This window comes from Nicotiana attenuata, chromosome 12 (assembly GCF_001879085.1).
Source record: "Nicotiana attenuata strain UT chromosome 12, NIATTr2, whole genome shotgun sequence".
In the NCBI taxonomy this organism is placed as follows: Eukaryota; Viridiplantae; Streptophyta; class Magnoliopsida; order Solanales; family Solanaceae; genus Nicotiana; species Nicotiana attenuata.
Window position 1 is genome coordinate 46746201 of NC_032000.1, and position 21337 is coordinate 46767537.

A 21337-nucleotide genomic window follows, 5' to 3' on the forward strand; every position below is an offset into this window, starting at 1 on the left:
ATGACTATTCGGATCCTTGATGTACCAAGTAAGTAACTCTGGCAATAGATAGGAGAATATATTAAGGGTTGTTTTTAGATCCATCATGTCTAAGAATTTCATATTGCAAAAGCTGTTGGTTTCATGCAGTTACCTTTAAGTTTATCTGATGGAGCTTCCCTTGAGATGACTTCGTATAAGGCATGCTTAATGTCTGTGTAACATTAACAAAAAGGGTAATATATAGAAAGCCAAAAGTAAGGCAACGTAAATATATATCTGTCACGACCCAAACTCTGGTCGTGATGGCGCCCAACACTCTGCTAGGCAAGCCCGACCATTTACAAAACCTTAACCAAATAACCTAGATGGATAAATAAATATTCACTAGTAAAAATAACAATTTAAATGCGGAATCTCTGAAATAATTTCTAACATTCGAAAACCCCAAGATAAAATATTAATAGCCCACAGACCTGGTGTCACGAACATGAGCCTCTAAAACGGAATATTCACCTATCACAAGTCTGTCTAGGAAAAATACGAATAAAAGGATAAAATAGATGGGAAAGATCAAGGCTGCGAACGCCCTGCAGCTACCTCGATACTCCCGGGTACTGCTGCTCAGCTAAACAAATCCTCACTCACCCTGTGGTATACCTGAATCTGCACACAAAGGTGCAGGGAGTATTGTGAGTACTTCCAACCCAGAAAGTAATAAATATAAATAAAGTTTGAGGATAAAAAATCCTAAATAGACACAAAGCAAAGCAATAAATACAATAACCATCTAAGACAATTATAATAACGCCACAACAGATGAAGAATAACTGACAATTAAATATGCAATGCAACACATAAACCGGTACCTCCAGTACCCCGTTGCGGCCGTGCGGCCCGCTCCATTTATTTAACTTCGATGGCGCTCACTGGGGGTGTGCAGACTCCGGGAGGGGCCCCTTACGGCCCAAGCGCAATAATAAGCCATCTCGTGGCATCAATCAGGCCCTTGGCCTCATATCAATATCATCATCATACCACTGCGGCGTGCAGTCCGATCCCATACTCAGTCCAAAATCACATAAGCCTTTCGGCACAATAATATAAAAATATTCAGCCCAAACTTCATTTAAAAATATTACTTTAGTTTCTACTTTTAGAAAAATGGCTGAGTTTACAAAACAGTGTTAAATACCAGGACTGAGTTCAATATGTAGAAATATGGTAAAAAACCAGTAAAAATAATCCCTGAAGGATTCAAGTAGTTCGCACGAAGCCCAATTATGACAATTAATCCATTTTTATAAGGATATCACAAAACTACAAACAATTAGGTAGTAATTTTGTTAAGCGGGACGGACCAATTCACGATCCCCGACGGTGCTCTACCCCACGCCCGTTATCCGGCGTGCAAGTCACCTCAACATAGCACTACAATGTGCAAATTCAGGGTTTCAAACCCTCAACACAGTATTTACATCTATTACTAACCTCAAGCTGGCCAAAGTCCTAGCTTGCTATGCCTTTGCCTTTTGAATTCACCTCCGCGTGTGTCGAATCTGACCAAAACCACAACGAATACATCACAATATGCCAAGGGAATATAACCCAATCGAAAAGACTCGAAAAATATCGAAAATCACGAAGTTGGCAAACCCAAGCCCCGGGCCCACTTCTCGAAAAATCAGAAAATTAACATCACTGGATTCATTATCTCGCCACGAGTCTATACATATAAAGAACACCAAAATCGGAGTCCAAATGACCCCTCAAACTCTCATTTTTGTTCTCTTAGGTTTCAAGCCCTAAACCACCATTTTTGACCTTAATTCTTTGAGTTTTCAGTCAAATTTCCTGTATTTGCATGATAAAATCATTTTCTAAGTTCAAGGATGCTTACCTGATCGAAGTCCTTGAATTCCCTCTTCAAAATCGCTCAAGAACACCCCAAGTCCGAAGTTAAAATATGTGTTATGTAAAATTTCGCGAAGGAATTAAAACCATCTTCTGAGCAGTTATTTTCGCTTCTGCGGTAAAATGTCGCTTCTGCGACTTCCGCATCTGCGGTCCACGTCCGCTTCTGCGGACCTTCATTTAAGGGCCTTGACCGCTTCTGCGGCCCAAATTTCGCACCAGCGGGACCGCCTATGCGGTCCTAACTTCCGCTTCTGCGGAACCTGACATGGACCAACTTTTCCGCTTCTGTGCCTTCCTACTCGCTTCTAAGAGACCGCACCTGCTGTCCCACAACCGCAGGTGCGAAAATACCAGATACCAGCACACCTGCAATCTCCAAACTTCAATTTTCATCCCGTTAGCCATCCGAAATCACCCCGAGGCCCCCAGGACCTCAACCAAAAACACAAACATGATCCAATACCTTATTCAAACTTGCTCCAATCATCAAAACATCTCCAACAACACTAAAACCATCATTTCTCATCGAATTCAAGCCTAAGTTCTTCCAAAACCTCCGAAATGCACATTCGATCAAAAACCCAACCAAAACACCTCCGAATGACCTGAAATTTTGCATACACATCCCAAATCACCTAGCGAGGCTACTGCAACTCTCGGAATTCCATTCCGACTCCTGGATCAAAGTTTCACCTATCAACCGGAACTCGCCAAAATACTAACTTTGCCAATTCAAGCCTAATTCTACACCGGACCTCCAAAATCACTTCCGATCACACTCCTAAGTCACAAATCATCCCCCGAAGCTAACCAAATCATCGGAATTCAAATCCGAGGCCTCTAACACAAAAGTCAACGTCCGGTTGACTTTTCCAAAACAAACCTTCCTTAAAGAGACTAAGTGTCTCATTTCCTTCTAGAACCAATCCAAATCAACTCTAACATATCAAATACTTGTAATGAAGCATAAAGAATTAGAAAATGGGGGAAACGGGCTGTAACACACGTGACGACGGGTCGGGTCGTCACAATATCAATCTCTTAATTAGTAGTAATAGCGATTTTGATATGAATCTTTTTCTAGGAAAAGGACTTTAAATGAATTGAAGAGGATAAATTAAGCAGAATGCGTGCTAGCTTTATTACCAGGATCTGGTCCTGAAGGAACTGAATATAGCCAATGGCTTCTGTTAATACTGAGGTTGTATCAGTCTGCATATTCCCATTGCGGGAGAAACAAGAAGTATTTACCATGGTACAAACAATAAAATAGTACAAGTACTCTCCTTCACTCAGTTACTCGTTTTTAGTGGGTTCTGATGGTATAAATTATCTGAAGAGTTCAACAAAAGCTCTGGTGCCCTGTACCATCTGTTTACAACATATTCCGTCATATTCTCATTCTCTATGTTTGGCCTAGAAAGACCAAAGTCACATATCTTTAGATCACAATTTGCATTTAACAAAAGGTTGCTCGGACATACCAATGCATCGAGCAATTTTCTGTCCTCCAATGAAATAGCTAGTACCCTTCAATCCTGTTGCTTCTCAATTGCTACAGCTTCTGGTGTGTTTGCATCCAACTGATGCTGCCCAGATTCAACATTAATACCAGCTGAATTCGTTGGATTATGCTGCTGTTGCTGCCCAGTTTGCAATGCTACTGCCCAATTAACTGTAGCTCGATCTGCAACAGTTTTCAATGCACCAGCAGTAGCTAGGTACATTCTTGCAAATATAGTAGAGGCAGGAACATCTTTATTTGGTTTAGTAGGCCCCATATCCAGCTTTAGTACCTCCTCTATAGGTACAACTGGAGCAGCTGAATTTTCACAACCACCCATATCAATACTCCTTGCTCCTACACGATTTTGTCCTGGATCACCCCTGTCATTGATCTTCCCTGAAGATTGATTTTGTACTCCACTACTCACTTTAGCAGGACCTTTGTCAATCTTGGAAGCTTCACTTACATTGTTATCCTCACCTACACGATTCATAACTTTGTCCTTGTTCCCATTACCAATTTGATTTCCTCCATTTGTGTGCAAGACCGGCTGTTCTGCAGAATTTTTTTTGGCCTTTTCATCTCTCTGATGCACAGCCCTTTTTGCATTGAGATACTCCCTAGCATCACCTTGCAACTTATCAAGATAGCCCAGGATCATCATAATCTGGACTTCATTATGGCAATATATATTTTGCATCATTTATTAGTCCTTGACTATCTTCGTTAAACTCCCTCAGTCCTAAGTTATATGTGCAATATGCTTTTGCTATCCATTCTGAATAGTGTCCTAGTATTTTATTTGCTTGATACTGGAAGTAGTAAATCATGTTATACAACACAAGTATTGTGATGTGATTCTTTTTTTGACTTCTTCTTACTGCCATCCATATTTTAATTCCAAACAAATCAAATGTTATTTGTGGCTCATGTTCTTCTGAGTAAGATTAAAACTGTACACATTCTCACCTTAATATATAGACCTTCCCATTCATTTGGTGTTAGTTGTTGTTTACATGTTTATTGCTTTGTCCCTCTATATAGCTTAAGACAACTTTTTCAATTGATGAAAGGGAACAATGGTGTCTAGCCATTAATTTTTTTTTTTTTGCTTCTTTTTTCTCTGTCTAGCCCTGATTTTGTTACGTCAACATTGTTATAGTTTTTCTAACTAAAATTTCTTATTTCTTCTTCAGGTGTTGGATATTAAAGTTCAAGAAGCAGATTTTTGACGACATACTGATTGACCATCTTTTTGCTGGGAATGTCAAGAAAATTTTACATGTCAATCGAGAGATATTAGTGATATGTGGTTTTTTGCTAAATGTTTATGAACACAATATTGTGACTAGCTTACATCATTGATGTACGGTGAGACTAACTGATGTTGATCAATTTTGGTATTATTTATGAAGACAATATCATATTTATAATAATATACTCGATTTTCTAGTTGCAAATTGAATGTGATTTAGGGACATGTGACTTGTTTCTTTAGGGTCTAAACTGTTAGTCCTTAAATCCTTTTTGGAATAGAAAATTTGGCTGTTGAATCCACAGCTTTGTAGTGCTGCACTGTTTGACTTAGCGATCAACTTTAATCTTCTCGCAAAAGATATAACGACCAACTTCTAACTGGCCATGAAAGTACCGTTTAACGACCATATTTAAACTAGTCGCAAAAATATCCTAAGGACCAGGAATTTAGTCCCTAAAATATGCAAATAGGCACCAGAAACATGGTCCTTAAAAATCATTTAAGGGCTAGTTTTAAACTGGTCGTGAAACAGCTTTAACGACCAGCACCTCATCTAGTCCTTAATGAGCTTTAGCGGCGGAAGCTATAAGGACTAGATTAGGTGGTCGCTATTGACCATTTGGGACCATTTCCTTGCTTTTAGGGACAAGTTTTCTCTTTGCTATTGAGCATTTTTCTTGTAGTGGTACTAGTCTAGTCAGTCTAGGGGCTTGTAGTTACTATTTGCTCCCTTTGTTGTTCTATGTGATGTTTTTTTCTCCTTTTCATTTTTAGACCTTCGTCGGTATAGAGACTGTGGTTTGTAATGGCAGAGTAGGGACATGTCCTCGGGGAGGTCGGGTGATGGGGAGTGGGGTAGGGCAAGGGTCAGGGGGTGGGACGGGGCCTAAAGGGGGTAAATGGAACACGGTAGCATGTAGGTTGAGAATTGGGTCGTGGGATATAGGGACGTTGACGGGTAAGTCTATAGAGCTAGAAAAGATTCTTCAGAAGAGGAGGGTTAATATAGCTTGTGTGCAGGAGAGTAGGTGGGTAGGATCGAAGGCGAGGAATGTAGACGGGTATAAATTATGGTTCTCCGGAGTCGTAAAGGGCAATAACAAAGTTGGAATTTTGGTGGATAGGGAGCTTAGAGAGTCGGTGGTAAAGATTAGATGGGTGAATGACATATTGATGGCGATTAAGGTAATAGTTGGAGGGAGCACTCTAAATGTCATTAGCGCTTACGCGCCGCAAACGAGCTTGGACGAGGAGGTTAAAAGGCGCTTATGGGAGGCGCTTGATGAGATGGTACGGGGTATTCCACCTACGGAGAAGCTATTCATAGGAGGGGATTTCAATGGTCATGTTCAATCATCTACTGGTGGCTATGGTGAGGTGCACGGTGGCTTCAACTTTGGTGATAGGAACGGGGGTTGTACCTCACTATTGTATTTCGCTAGAGCTTTTGAGTTGGTGATCGTGAACTCTATGTTTCCGAAGAGGGAGGAACATTTAGTTACTTTCTGGAGTATAGTGGTTAAGACTCAGATTGACTATCTCCTCCTCAAGAGGTGTGATAGGGGATTGTGCGAGCATTGCAAGGTCATCCCGATTGAGAACCTCGCAACTCGACATAGGCTCCTGGTGATGGACGTCGGTATCTTGATGAAGAGGAAGAAGAGGTTTGTATGGGATCAGTCGAGGATCACGTGGGGAGCATTGTCTAAGGATAATGCACATGAGTTGGAGAGTCGGCTCACGAATATGGGTGCTTTGAAGAGTAGTGGGGGACGCTAGCGCTATGTGGACAGCGATGGCGGACTGTATAAGGGAGGTAGAAAGAGAGGTGATGGGAGTTTTGAAAGCTTACTTTGGCAGGCACCGAGGCAACTGTTGGTGGAATGATGTGGTCCAAGGTAAAGCGGAAGCCAAGAAAGCGGTTTATAGTGAGTTAGTAGAGAGCACCGACAAGGATCGAAGGAGAGCGAACAGATAAAGATATAAGGAGGCTATGAAGGAGGCGAAAGCGGTTGCAGAGGCTAAGACTGCTGCTTTTGGTCGGCTTTATGAGGAACTTGGGGGCAAAGGTGGGGACAAGAAGTTATTTTGGTTGGCCAAAGTGAGCGAGAAGAAGGCGCACGACCTGGATCAAGTGAGGTGCATCAAAGACGAGGACGGTCGAGTATTGATGGAAGAGTCCCAGATTAGGCAAAGATGGCAGTCGTACTTTCATAAAATTCTGAATGAAGAGGGGGATAGAAACATCGTTTTAGGGTAATTGTGGCACTTCGAGAGTCACCGAGACTTTAGGTATTGTAGGCGCATTAAGGTTGAGGAGGTCGTGGGTGCGATGGGTAAGATAAGTCGGGGCAAAGAGACCGGACCGGACGAGATTCCAGTAGAGTTTTGGAGATATGGGGTAGAGCAGGCTTGGAGTGGCTGACTGAGTTGTTTAATGTTATCTTCAAGACAAAGAGAATGCTGATGAGTGGTGGTGGAGTACAATGGTTCCGGTGTACAAGAACAAAGGGGATATCCAGAATTATAACAACTATAGGGGTATCAACTTACTAATGCATACCATAAAAGTTTGGGAGAGGGTGGTGGAAGGGAGGATAAAGAGGGTGGTGTCTATATCGGAAAACCAATTCGGTTTCATGCCGAGTCGTTCTACTACAGAAGCTATCCACCTTATCAGGAGGTTGGTGGAACGATACAGGGATAGGAAGAGGGATTTGCATATAATGTTTATTGACTTAGAGAAGGCGTATGACAAGGTCCCTAGGGACGTCCTTTGGATGTGTCTGGAGGTTAAAAGTGTGGTGGTGGCTTATATTAGGGCGATAAAGGATCTGTATGATGGAGCTATGACTCGGGTTAGGACTGTGGGAGGTGACTCGAAGCCTTTTCTGGTGGTTATGGGGTTACACCAAGGATCTGCGCTCAGCCCATTCTTATTTTATCTGGCGATGGACACACTGACACACCATATCCAAGGAGAGTGCCATGGTGTATGTTGTTCGTTGATGATATAGTTCCGATTGATGAGACGCGAGGCGGTGTTAATGGGAGACTGGAGGTATGGAGGCAGGCCCTAGAATCTAAAGGTTTCAAGTTGAGTAGGACTAAGACGGAATATGTGGAATGTAAGTTCAGCGGCGTGAAAGGGGAAGCAGATATGGAAGTCAGGCTTGACTCATAGGTCATCCTCAAGAGAGAAAGTTTTAAGTTCTTAGGGTCAGTTATCCAGGGAGATGGGGAGATCGATGGGGAAGTTACACACTGTAGTCTGGAGTCCTGTGTGACAAGAATGTGCCACCGAAATTCAAATGTAAGTTCTATAGAGCGGTGGTTAGATCGGCCATATTTTATGGAGCGGAGTGCTGGCCAGTCAAGAATTCACATATCCAGAAGATGAAGGTAGCAGAAATAAGGATGTTGAGATGAATATGTGGTCACACTAGGCTGGATAAGATTAGGAATGAAGATATTCAAAAGAGGGTGGGTGTGGCTCCAATGGACGACAAGACGTGGGAAGCGCGACTTAGATGGTTCAAACGCGTGCGAAGGAGAAGCCTAGATGCACCGGTTAGGAGGTGTGAGCGGTGGACTTTGGCAGGTACGAGAAGAAGCAGAGGTTGTCCTAAGAAGTATCGGGGCGAGGTGATCAGGCAGGACATGGCGCGACTTTAGATTTTCGAGGACATGGCTCTTGATAGGAACATGTGGAGGTCGAGCATTAGGGTGGTAGGCTAGGCGGTAATCGAGAGTTCTTCCCTCTTTGTACCGGGTAGTCTGATAGAGTTTTGTTTAGGTTTGTTAGCGGTCTATGTTGTGTTCACATTGTTTTTTTGCATAGTTTTGTGTTATTGTCCTTTCACTTATCCGTTGTTGTTATTTTCTTTCTGGCATCTTTTATTGTTAAATGCCTTTTCTTTTGTTTCTTTTCTGATATTATTATCTCTCCCGTTGAGCCGAGAGTCTCCCGGAAATGGCCTCTCTACCCATTTCGGGGTAGGGATCAAGTCTGCGTTTACTCTACTCTCCCCATACCCCACTAGTGGGATTTTACTGGGTATTTTGTTGTTGTTGTTGTAAGTAGTTCTAGTAACTATGGAATGGTAAAGGAAGAATGCGATAAAAATGAGAAAGGGATGAGACTGCACTTATTCAAATGCTACAGATATCCTATGATTCCAGAACATTATGCAAACACGATGTCGAGGATAAGAAGTAAGGGTTCCTGCACGAGATGTTGTTGATAGATAAGGAGCTAGTGCGAGACGTAAGTTAAGACAAAGATAATAACCCAAGAAAGATTTTGTGGGATAATTATATGAGAATGGGCCAACGAGTAGTTGGTAGTTGATTCAGGAAGAACCTGGTTATGTGGCTAGACAAAAGTTTACAAATGAATCAGCAGTTCGTGCAAGATAAACATTATGAAACCCAATATAGTGAATTCGGCCTCGCAGTAATGTCATTGTAATACTTGAGAAATATTCAGGTAGGTGTTGGGGTAGTTAAAGGTACCGTATGAGTGTTATGGAAATAAAGGAGAGTGCCACTGGGAAAACAGTCAAAATATCAATTTAGAATCAACCCTACAAGCATAAGGGTGTGGAGGTAAGAACTACATATAATTATAGGCGGGGAAGGACATCAAAAATTATGTCAAGTATACAATGTAATAAGATCAAATCCTTTCCATTTAATTTACCTAAGGTAGTATGATACGAAAGATATGTTAAGTTGGTACTCGGTTGAGTAAGGTACCGGTGCCCGTTGCGGCCCATAAGTTTGGGTCGTGACAAAAGTGTCTTTTCACACCCCAACCTAGGGAGGCGTAGCTGAAACCCGGTACTGTACTGGCCTGAGCGAACCACTTTGTAACTCATTTTTTTCCTTCTATAACTATCATGAGCCAACATGACCACAAATCGTATTGTATAACTATAAGTGGAAAACACTGTATCAATGAACCATATTTCTTAAAACATGAATACATATGGGTCGTCAAGGCCTCTGGCATACTATACAAACTGCACCTCTGTCTACAAAGCCTCTAAGAGTATTTGACATCAAATGGGATAGGGTACCGGTCTACCCATAAGTCTGTAGCAAAATTCTGACACGATGACTCATACACTCGGCTGCACTCCGAATGAGGTGGAGTCCTACCGATCCTTCGCTTAATGCTAACCTCCTCTACCATGAGGGATCGTCAAACTAATTGTCTATACTTGCAGGCATGAATGCAGTGTCCCCAGCAAAAAAAGTGTCATTACGAATAATATACCGAGTATGTAAGGCACATAAATAAGTATATAAAAGACATGGAGTAAATAACCCAACTTGTAAGTTTGGATAACTCTATAACTCATGAAATACTTATAGTATCATGCATATGCATATGAATATCATGTCGTGCATAGGTACATGTGTTCATAACATCATCAAGCCTCTGAGCGCATGCATCATATAATCTTTGCCGCTATGGGCAAAATCATCAACGTATACTAGCTGATCAGGTGGTGGTGCGTATATAACACCGTAACCTTTTACCATATCCCATATACATATAATATGCATATATATATATGCATATATAATGCCATCTGGTCATGGGTCAATGTACATGTATAAATGAATGCAATGCATGAGAAGTACGTCAATAAAATCTTTCGGAATGTCATTAGATCATTATGCCTTCGATTAACATCATGAAGTAAACTTTATCAGCTTATGTATTTTCTGAGACCCATAAATAGATGATAGAACAATAGGACACATGGGAAATCAAGAACATAAGCATCTCTTGCATTTCTATGAATAGAGTAATTTATGGAAGTTGTGCATTTGCTCGTTTCATTTGTATCGTATGGATCACGCCAAAAAGAAAGAAGGGATAGTTTTAACATACCTGAACTGATTCTCTTGACAATCCTTCTAACACACGTTAATTGTGACCAAACACGTGACGGTAGATCAAAGTAGGGGAAAATTCGTATGATATTTTTGAGAAAGATTGTATAGTACTCCCTTAGAATTGCAAATCCCGTTGCTATTACATTACGTAGTCTCGTATGAGTTTTTGCTACAAAATCATGATGCTAACATCTAATCTTTTATGAATGAGTCTGCTGAAGCTTTCTTTGGAATTGTAGAGATTTAAAATGAATTTAGAGAGGTTTTTAAAGTCTTTCGGTGTGGGCCCCACTTATGTGTGACCTAGCCACACCAAACCTTCTAAATATGGCACCGTTCAAATGAATTTAAGAGTCACTAGGTGGGCTGAGTTGGATGCACGTGGGAGGCCCATCAATCTTATCCAAACATGCTTAATTACACTAAAAATTCATAATTACCTAATTATCCATATAATTAAGAATTATCTCAAACTACTTAAAATACTACTCATTTTTAGCATACTTCATACATTTTACTGTCATGATCATGTGGTACCTTGTATGATACTAGTCCATAAATACCGGGTATTATAGATTGGACCGTATTTTACCCCCAATTTTCAAACGTCGACGAAACTTATTTTCTTGAAATTGCCTACCCTCTCATTTACACAAATTTACTTATCATATGTTTGAAAAAGCATAATACTTATAATCTCCAAATAATCTTTTTCTTGAACTGATGTCAATTATCTTACGACAAATTCAACGTACAATACTACAGGGTGTAACATCATCATAATAATACTACGGAGCGTAATATCATCGTAATATAATAATGCAGAGCGTAACATCGACGTAATACTGCGGGGCGTAACTGATGTGCCATGGAATTTCGACACAATTGATACCATTTGCTTAGATTTTAGCTTGTCTTTTAATGCATTTGTAGTTAATTCTGATNTCACACCTCCTAACAGGAGCATCAATGCTTCTTCTCTTAACATGTCTGAACCATCTCAGCCTCGACTCCCGCATCTTGTCCTCCACGGAGGCTACTCCCACTCTGTCTCAAATAACTTCATTCTTAATCCTATCTCTCCTGGTACACCCACACATCCATCTCAACATCCTCATCTCTGCTACTCTCATCTTCTGCACGTGGAGTTCTTGATTGGCCAACACTCAGCTCCATACATCATAGCCGGTCAAACCTCCACTCGATAAAACATACCCTTAAGCTTAGCGGCATATTCCTATCACACAAAACATCGGAAGCAAGCCTCCACTTCATCCATCCTGCTCCAATGCGATGCGGTGGAATCTGGGCTTGAAGATCTGAAATTCTGCGATGCAAATGTCGACTTTGTAGACCGCATACATGGTTTGCGACCATTATGCGGTCGCAGAAGGGCTCTGCAGGGGCATTTTTGTCCAATCTTGACCCCGACTTTTAGTCCACTATAAATAGATTTACTAGGGTTATTTTGGGTCATAGAGTCTGAAAAGGGGACTACATTGAAGGCATTGAATACACCATTATTTTGGAATCTTTTGAAGAGAGAATCTTGCACTTTTGTAAGCTTTATGACTCTATTTATTGCTTTGTTTTTGTATTCTAGTTAGAGTAGATATTTTTAAATACTAAGGTTGTAGACCCCAAATGGGTGTAATGTTAATGGGTGTAACATTGAATATATATATATATATATATATATATATATATATATAATGGTTGGTTGATATTTATTTAATTCTTTTTCTTTATTTATGGTTGGTGGTTGCAAACATTAATCTATTCCATTTTACTCTTTCTTTACTTGGAAAAGTGAGTTAGGGTTTGGTAGAATTGAATATCAAGAACTCAAGACGTTAACTCTTGTTTAATAGAATCGCTTAGGAATAAGTGGGTTCTACTTGGCATTAATTGGTTGTTCTTAATTTGCAACTCTTTTATATTTGAAAAAATTATAAAGGGAAAATACTACTCGACTATTGGAAAGTATTGGGTAGTCATATAGAAACGATTTGCATACCAAAGGACCTTCCATTAGAAATATATCATATTAACACCGATAGCATTACATTCCATTAATGGGGAAATAACCTTGGTTTCCTTAATCAAATCATTTACATTCTCAAAGTTACAATTAGTTATCTCTTAAATTCACAATCATATCATTCTCTTATTACGTTAATGGAATATAATTACGACCTAAGTCAAGTAGCACACTACTCGAGTAACCTTTTCACGCCTATACCTTGTGGGATTCGACCTCAACCTTGTTGGGTTACTATATTTGACATTGACCACCTTACACTATTTAATTAAAATGTAATTTGAGCTTATCAAATTTAGGCGCCGTTGCCGGGGAATACGGCTTTGAAATTACTAATTAGTGTGTGCTTTACTTTACGTCTTATTCTATTCCATCACACTTTGCTTGTTTTGCTTGGTGTTGATAGGAAAACATGGCCGAATATGAGGAAGAAATGGAAGAAAATTGTTTTGCGGACATAGATGAGTACATCGAGGATACAAATGCTATTGTACCTCCGATAGCTGGTGCTGCAACTTTCAAGGTGGAACATGGTTTAATCCTAGTGCTAAAAGCGGAGGGGTTTTTCAGGAATTCCACTGATGATGATCTGACACAACATCTTAGAAACGTTTTGGATGTGTGTGCGATGCATAAGCAGAACAACGTCTCAGATGATGCCCTAAGGTTGAGGTTGTTGAAGTACTCACTAGTTGGGGACGCATGGAAATGGCGTCAAAGTATGCCACCAAATTTCATTCATTTTTGTCCTAAACTTGTCTTCTTTGCTAAATGTTTCCCTCAAAGTAAGAAATCTGAGCTCCGGGATAAAATTTTCTTTTTTGAGCAAGTACCGGGAGAACATCTACATGAGGCATGGGATCGATTTAAGTTATATTTGGTGAGGTCTCCCAATCATGGTTTTCCGGATTCTATCTTGTTGGAGAAATTCTATATGGGTTTAGATGCTATGAACCAATCTATAGCCAAGAATGCAGCTGATGGATCTTTTATGGATAAGACATTCGCAAGGATCACACAAATCCTTGACAAAATGGCGAAACATAATCAAGCTTGGCACTCAGAGGACACCACAGGTGGAATTGCATATGGTTCTCCCTCCTTGACCAACATGATTAAGGATAACCAAGAAAGAGATCAATTAATTGTAGGTCTTGCCACCAATGTCAATGTGTTGACAAAAATGTTCACCAAAAGCAAAACGAAGATGGTAAATGTGTTGGAAGATGTTCAACCATCATCAAGTGAAGATTATGAGGAAGCCAACTATGTCAACAACTCTCAAGGAGGCTATCAAAGGCAACTATACCAAGGACAAGGACAACAAAATCAATGGAGGCCTAACCCGAAATGGCAAGGCAACCAACAGTGGCGAAATGACCAGGTAGCTCAAATCAAGGGAATTGGAATAACAACAACAACAACTTCTCAAATCGGAGTTCAAACCCTTATGTTCTACCAAAGGGTTAATATCCAAATCAAGGTTCTTCAAGTGATTCCAAGTTGGAAAGCATGCTTGAACGGGTATTGCAAAATCAAGAGAGGTCCGACACTTCTATGAGGAATATGACCGAGCTTGTTGGTTCTCATACCGCATCCATTCAAAAATTAGAGATGCAAATGAGAGATCTTTCTAGGGAACAAAACCCGAAGCAAAAAGGGACACTTCCAAGTGACACAATTGCAAACCCAAAGGGTAGTGGGAGTGGTCCAACTTCTCATTGTATGGCAATTACTACTCGGAGTGGGAGGGTACTTCAAGGAGAGAACGAACAAGTGGTTGAAGTGGAAGAGTCCGAACAAGTGGTTGAGGCACAAGTTGAACAGCCAATTGTTGTTGAAGCTAAAAGGGTTCCGGAAGAGTTGAAAGTGCAAGAAGTAAACCGGGAAGAGGTAAAGGAAAAGGTAAAAGAGACATCAAAAACTCTACTACCTAATCCTAGACCTCCTCCTTCATTCCCTCAAAGACTTGCAAGGAAGGTTGATGATAGAAAACTCGAAAAGTTCTATGACGTTCTCAAGCAGTTATCGGTGAATATTCCATTTGTGGAAGAATTTCAAGAGATGTCGGGTTTTTCTAAGTATTTGAAAGACTTGATTACCAAGAATACCACCACCAAAAATGAAGTGGTGAATGTGACTCACCGAGTTAGTTCCATCATTGCAACAACCACCGTTCAAAAGAAAGAAGACCCGAGAGCTTTCATAATTCCATGTACTATTGGGGCACGTGATTTTGCAAGAGCTCTTTATGATAATGGGGCTAGCATTAACTTAATGCCTCTTGCTATTACAAGCAAGCGGGGTTAGGTATGCCAAGGCCTACAAGTACGAGGTTGCAAATGGCCAATCGTTCCATAAAGAGACCGGTGGGAATTGTCGATGATGTGCTTGTGAAAGTGGGAGAGTTCCATCTACCCACCATTTTCGTAATCCTTGATTGTGCAATTGACAAAGAGATCCCTATCATCTTGGGGAGACCATTCCTTGCAACAGGAAGAGCACTAATAGCTTCAGAACGGAATGAGATCAAATTTTGTGTGAATGATGAAGAGGTTACATTCCAAGCAAGCAAGGGTATGAAACTACCACATGAGTATGAAAGCATCTCGTTGATTGATGTGTAGATGAAGTGGAAGATGCAGTTGAAATAAAAAAAGAAGACAATGCCTCAGTGTGGCGTTGGCGGCTATTTTGGTAAACTTCGACAGTGAAGATATGGAGGGGTATATGGAATCAGTAAATGCATTGGAAGGGCTTGGGTCCTACACTTATGCTCCGAAGAAGCTCTCCCTCGACTTGGAGAATAGAGCCACTCCTCCCGCAAAGCCATCTATTATTGAGCCACCGCAACTAAAGCTCAAACCACTTCCACCGCACTTGAGATATAAATTTCTTGGCTCAAATGATACTCTACCGGTAATCATGTCTTCTTTGTTGAATGATGTGCAGGTAGAACAATTGTTAAATGTCTTGAAGGAGCATAGACAAGCTATTGGGTGGACAATTGCGGACATCCAAGGGATTCCCGCCGGAATTTGCGAACACAAGATCCAATTGGAAAGCGAGAGTAAACCAAATGTGGAGCATCGACAAAGGTTGAACCCTTCTATGCAGGTGGTGGTAAATAAAGAGATCATTAAGTGGTTGGATGCCGGGGTAGTCTACCCTATTGCCGATAGTTCTTGGGTAAGTCCGGTACAATGTGTGTCGAAAAAGGGAGGCATGACCGTGATTGAAAATGATAAAAATGAGCTCATCCCAACAAGAACGGTGACCGGATGGAGGGTGTGTATGGATTACTGGAAGCTAAACATTTCTACATGCAAGGATCATTTACTTATGCCTTTTATTGATCAAATGCTTGATCGGCTAGCAGGAAGGTCATTCTACTGCTTCTTGGATGGATACTCCGGCTACAACCAAATCAATATTGGAATGGAAGATCAGGAAAATGCAACATTCACTTGTCCATATGGAACGTTTACATTTAGCCGGATGCCATTTGGGCTATGCAACGCTCCGGCTACTTTCCAAAGGTGTATGATGTCAATATTCTCCGATATGGTGGAGGATTCTTTAGAGGTATTCATGGATGATTTCTCGGTCGTAGGTGATTCTTTTTAGCATTGTCTAGACAACCTTAGACAAGTGCTTAAGAGATATGAAGAAAGGAACCTTGTGCTAAATTGGGAGAAATGCCACTTCATGGTGCACGAGGGCGTTGTTTTGGGCCACAAAATTTCCAAACAAGGCATAGAGGTTGACCGGGCAAAGATCGAGATCATTTCCAAGCTTCCTCCACCTACTTCAGTTAAAGGTGTCCAAAGCTTTTTGGTGCATGCCGCCTTCTATAGGTGTTTCATCAAGGACTTTTCTAAAATTGCAAATCCCATGTGCAAACTCCTTGAGAAAGATGCAAAATTTGTATTTGACGAGAAGTGCCTCAAAGCCTTTGAGGAATTGAAACAAAAGCACACCACGGCACCTATTATTGTCACAACTGATTGGTCTCTTCCATTCGAACTCATGTGTGACGCCAGTGGTGTAGCTATTGGAGCAGTGCTTGGCCAACGTCATAACAAGGTTCTTCACCCGGTCTATTATGCAAGCAAGACACTCAATGGCGCGCAAATAAATTATACAGTGACTGAGCAAGAACTTCTTGCCATTGTCTATGCCTTTGAGAAATTCCGCGCTTATTTGATGGGATCCAAGGTGATAGTGCACACAGACCATGCTGCTCTTCGTTATCTTATGGCAAAGAAGGATGCAAAACCTAGGTTGATTCGGTAGGTCCTGTTGTTGCAAGAGTTTGACTTCGAAGTCAAATATCAAAAAGGAACGGAAAATCAAGTGGCGGACCACCTATTAAGGCTTAAAGAGGCAGGAAGACCAGAGGAAGATCTTGAAATCAATGATGCTTTTCCAGATGAACACATATTGACATTATCTAAAATTTTGCTCCTTGGTATGCCAACATCGCTAACTTCTTGGTTAGTGACCTTATTCCCGAAGGTTTGGAAGCTTATCAAAAGAAAAAGTTTTTGTGGAATTGTAGGCATTACTATTGGGAAGAACCCTTCTTGTTCCATAATTGTGTCGATAACATCATCCGGTGATGTGTTCCAGAAGATGAGGTAACGCCAATTCTCAAGGCATGCCATGATTCACCGGTTGGGGGTCATCATGGAGGGAATTGGACTGCGGCAAAAGTGCTTGAATGTGGCTATTATTGGCCAACAATCTACCAAGATGCAAACCAAATGGTCAAGGCATGTGACCAATGTCAAAGACAAGAGTCAATGTCTAAGTTACATGAGATGCCTTTGACCTTTGTACTCGAGGTTGAGATCTTTGATATGTGGGGAATAGACTTTATGGGCCCTTTCGTGAGCTCGTATGGCATGACCTACATCTTGGTGGTTGTGGACTATGTCTCTAAATGGGTTGAAGCAATCGCCTTACCGAACAATGAAGCAAGGAGCGTGACCGCATTTTTGAAAAACATATTCACACGGTTTGGCACTCGAAGGGCCATCCTGAGTGATGGTGGGTCTCATTTCTGTAACAAGGCTTTCGCTGGGCTACTTGAAAAATATGGTGTAAAGCACAAGGTGGACACACCTTATCATCCTCATTCAAGTGGTCAAGTTGAAGTTTCGAATAGAGAAATCAAGAATATCCTAGCGAAAATTGTTAATGCAAACAGGACCGACTAGTCAAGAAAGCTAGATGATGCATTGTGGGCCTATCACACAACATTCAAGACCCCCATTGGCACTTCACCATACAGGTTGGTTTTTGGCAAAGCTTGTCAGTTGCCAGTAGAACTTGAGCACAAAGCTATGTGGGCTTTAAAGAAGCTAAATCTTGATTGGGCTGAGGCTGCTAACCTAAGGATGACACAACTCAATGAGATGGAAGAATTCCGTCTTCATGCTTATGAGAGTGCAGCCATGTACAAAGAACGGATGAAGTTTGTCCACAATAAGAAGATCTTGAAATAGGAGTTAAATTCGGGTGACTTGGTCTTACTTTTCAACTCAAGACTGAAGTTATTTCCGGGCAAACTCAAGTCCAAATGGTCTGGACCATTCAAAGTTGCGTGTGCCTCCCTATGGCGCTATTGAACTTGAGTCAAAAGATGGGACTCAGACCTTCAAGGTAAATGGACAACGAGTCAAACATTACCTCGGAACCACCGGAGAAAGGCATGTGATAGAACAAATTTCTCTACGATATGATCCAACAACTGCTTCGACCAAAGATTAATCCAAAAGGAGTAAACTGCATCATGCCGTGACGTTAAATCAAACGCTTCTTGGGAGGCAACCCATGTGTGGTAACACTGTTTTGTATTTTTTATTTATTTATGTAGATTAGATTGAGCAAGTTGACGTGTGTGCTAGAGTTCAGGTAAAATATCATGAACAGGGTCTTAGTGCTGAAGAAACTGAAGGAAAAAGAGGTCTAAATTAAGCGACAGCTATGCGGTCGCATAATGACTATGCGAACCGCATAGTCATCGCAGACCAAGGCAGAGTATTTGGCTTATTTTTTTGTCAACTTTGCGGTCGTTTGTCAATTATTTGGACCGCATGTCAAGTATGCGATCGCATCTTGGGTCACATATTTTGCACCCACACGACCCAGTCATCAGCCACCGCATAACACCTATGCGATCGCATAGTGTGTTATCCGACGGACTTCCCCACCGCATACTTGCCAGGTATAAAATTACCCATCTCTCTTCACACACCACATTTGAATGCAAAAACAACTAAAAAAAGGAGAAGAGGAGAAGGAAACTGGTAAGACGAACGAGGGTAAGAATCCAAACACACTCCCCATTGTTTTTCAATTCCATAGTAGAATCCTCAACCTGCAGGTATGATCTCCGACCTCTCTCCTCTATTCTACACTCGTATTTTTTTTTCGTTTTGTATATTTCCCCTTTTGCGAAAACAACCAACTTCCAATGTCATGCATATTTGAAAGTTTGTGCTTAAAAAGGGTCAAATTGATTTGTATTGATTAACTGGCATAATAGGGGATGTCGTGCTTTTGATTTTAGTTGGTTAGGAGTGAATTAAGGGAGTGATTGTGTGCTTTTGGCCACGAACCCAAGAGGGGGAAGTGTGAGTACCCCTCTCTGTCTCTATCTTGTGAAATAAATCATAATGGATGTAGATTTTTGAATGAATTGAAAAAGGAACCCACGTGATTTGGGGAAGGGTTTGAATTTTCATGAGAACGATGAGTTTTGCTGGCCGCATAATGGCTTTGCAGTCCGCATACTCACCGCATTTTGTCCTTTAGTTTTCCCTAGGTTAGAACAAGTTATTCGGTTGCCTTTGCGATCGCATATCTGTTTTGCGGACCGCATAGGTGTCACATACTGAGGCAGTCCCTCAGGTTTTTTTAGTGTATATTCTGTGGTAGATTTGCGATCGGATAACTACTTATGCGGTAGATTTGCGATCGCATAAATGTTAATACCTTTTTACTTGTGCACATATGCGATGGTTCTGCGGTCCGCATACTTGATATGCGACCGCATAACCCATCACATAACAAAAAAAATTATCTTGTTTTGTAGGTCTAATTCAACACGAACACCACCCGGTGGTCGACAGAAACGGGTTGCCAAGCCTATCCAATAAGCACAACAAGCAAAAAGGCAGTGATATCAGGCACTCCGCATTACTACTGAGAGCTACTCCCAGTCTGACGAGGAGGAGTCACAGAGCTACCTCAGACCTCAAGTTGATCTACAGGCTGAGGCACGCAGGAAGCTGGGGGAGGACCTTAACCTCCGGTTTGGGGTCAAGGGATCAATAGACTTGTACAAAGCAGCGCTTTTAAAGAGAAACATTCTGGAGGAAAAACAATTGAGCTTGAATGGGCTATTGGAGCATTACCCTCACATCTAAAACAGAGGAAGTGAGAGTTCTTCACTGATGTCCCGGTTGACTAAAACGAGACAATTGTAAGGGAGTTTTATGCTTCATATGGTGCCTCGAGGACTGCTTCACAGAAGCGCAACAGGATCTTTTCCAAGTATGTCCAAGTGCGAGCGGTTGAAGTGGGTTGTGGTCCTGAAATGATCAACAAACAGTATTTCAAGGACTGGCGGCCAGACACAGCTGAATATGATGCCAAGGTTGCCAATAAGAATAATGATAGTGTCTGGGTTGCCTCAGTAATAGCAAAGGGGACACTGGCTTGGATTGACCCGCAACACAAAATTTTCAAGGAGGATCTCACAAGGGAGGGTCGCTACTGGCTCAGCTTTGTTACATCCAGTCTGATGCTGTGTAGAAATGAAACCGATATAAACATTGAGAAAGCTCTTCTCATTGCATGCATCATGACAGGGATTAAGATTGATGCAGGGGAGATAATATTCCAAGAGATCGGAATCAGAGCCAATCAGTAACAGACATCACTTCCGTTCCCCTGCCTGATCACTGCTCTTTGCCGAGCTGCAAAGGTGCCTCTCCTGCCTGGGCACGACAAAATGGAGTATTCTACCAAAGACATTGACATCATGAGAATTAGTGATGCAATAGCAAAGGAAACTACAACCCAACCTGAGACTCTTGTTCCTCCTCCAACAGATACAGCAGTATCAGAGGTCCAAGCACTGCCCGTCACCTCTGAGGCCCCAGCTACCTCCACAGCTACTCCACAACCCTCTACTGCACAGTCCCAGGCTCCATTACCAGCTCTGTCCAAGCTGGTCTACTTGCTCAGCATGCCAATGCTAAGGTAGATCGATTTATCAAGGAGATTCCCAACCTCATCCGACAAGCTTTGACTCCTATCCAATTCTCTGTGACTGTTCTTCAGTAGCAACACCAGATTTATGAGGATCGCCTCAAGAGCGTTGAAGCGCGTGTTGAGAAGTTTGAGCGGAGTGAAGTTGGAGGTATGCCACAACTCCGAAAAGATTTGAGTGACCTAAAGGCTGAGCTGCTGAAGATGTAGAGTTTAGAGTTTGATTTGACAGCCTTCCTCTAGAAGGATGGAGAGCAGGGTGCTGACACTTCCGTCCCAGGCCTAGATATTGATTTCACTACATTGATGACAGCCCCAGAGGCACAGCATGTTGAGACCTCCAGAGCTCACACTCCTCCTGCTCATATTGATATCCCTTCCGATAAGGAATCTGGAGATACTGAGGAGTCCGATGAGGGGGAGTCAGGAGATGAGGAGACGG

The 21337-nt window shown here is 41.6% G+C and overlaps 1 protein-coding gene and 1 pseudogene across 1 annotated transcript; both read left to right on the forward strand.

Annotated features, from left to right (window-relative positions):
* On the forward strand, window positions 5505-6440 carry LOC109236100 (craniofacial development protein 2-like). The gene has a single exon (XM_019402318.1). It carries the CDS (start codon window positions 5505-5507, stop codon window positions 6438-6440), a length of 936 nt encoding a protein of 311 aa, XP_019257863.1.
* On the forward strand, window positions 6655-20554 carry LOC109236101 (annotated as a pseudogene).

Coding starts and splice junctions, on each gene's coding strand:
- LOC109236100 (XM_019402318.1), top strand. CDS start 5,505: ATGGGGAGTGGGGTAGGGCAAGGGTCAGGGGGTGGGACGGGGCCTAAA.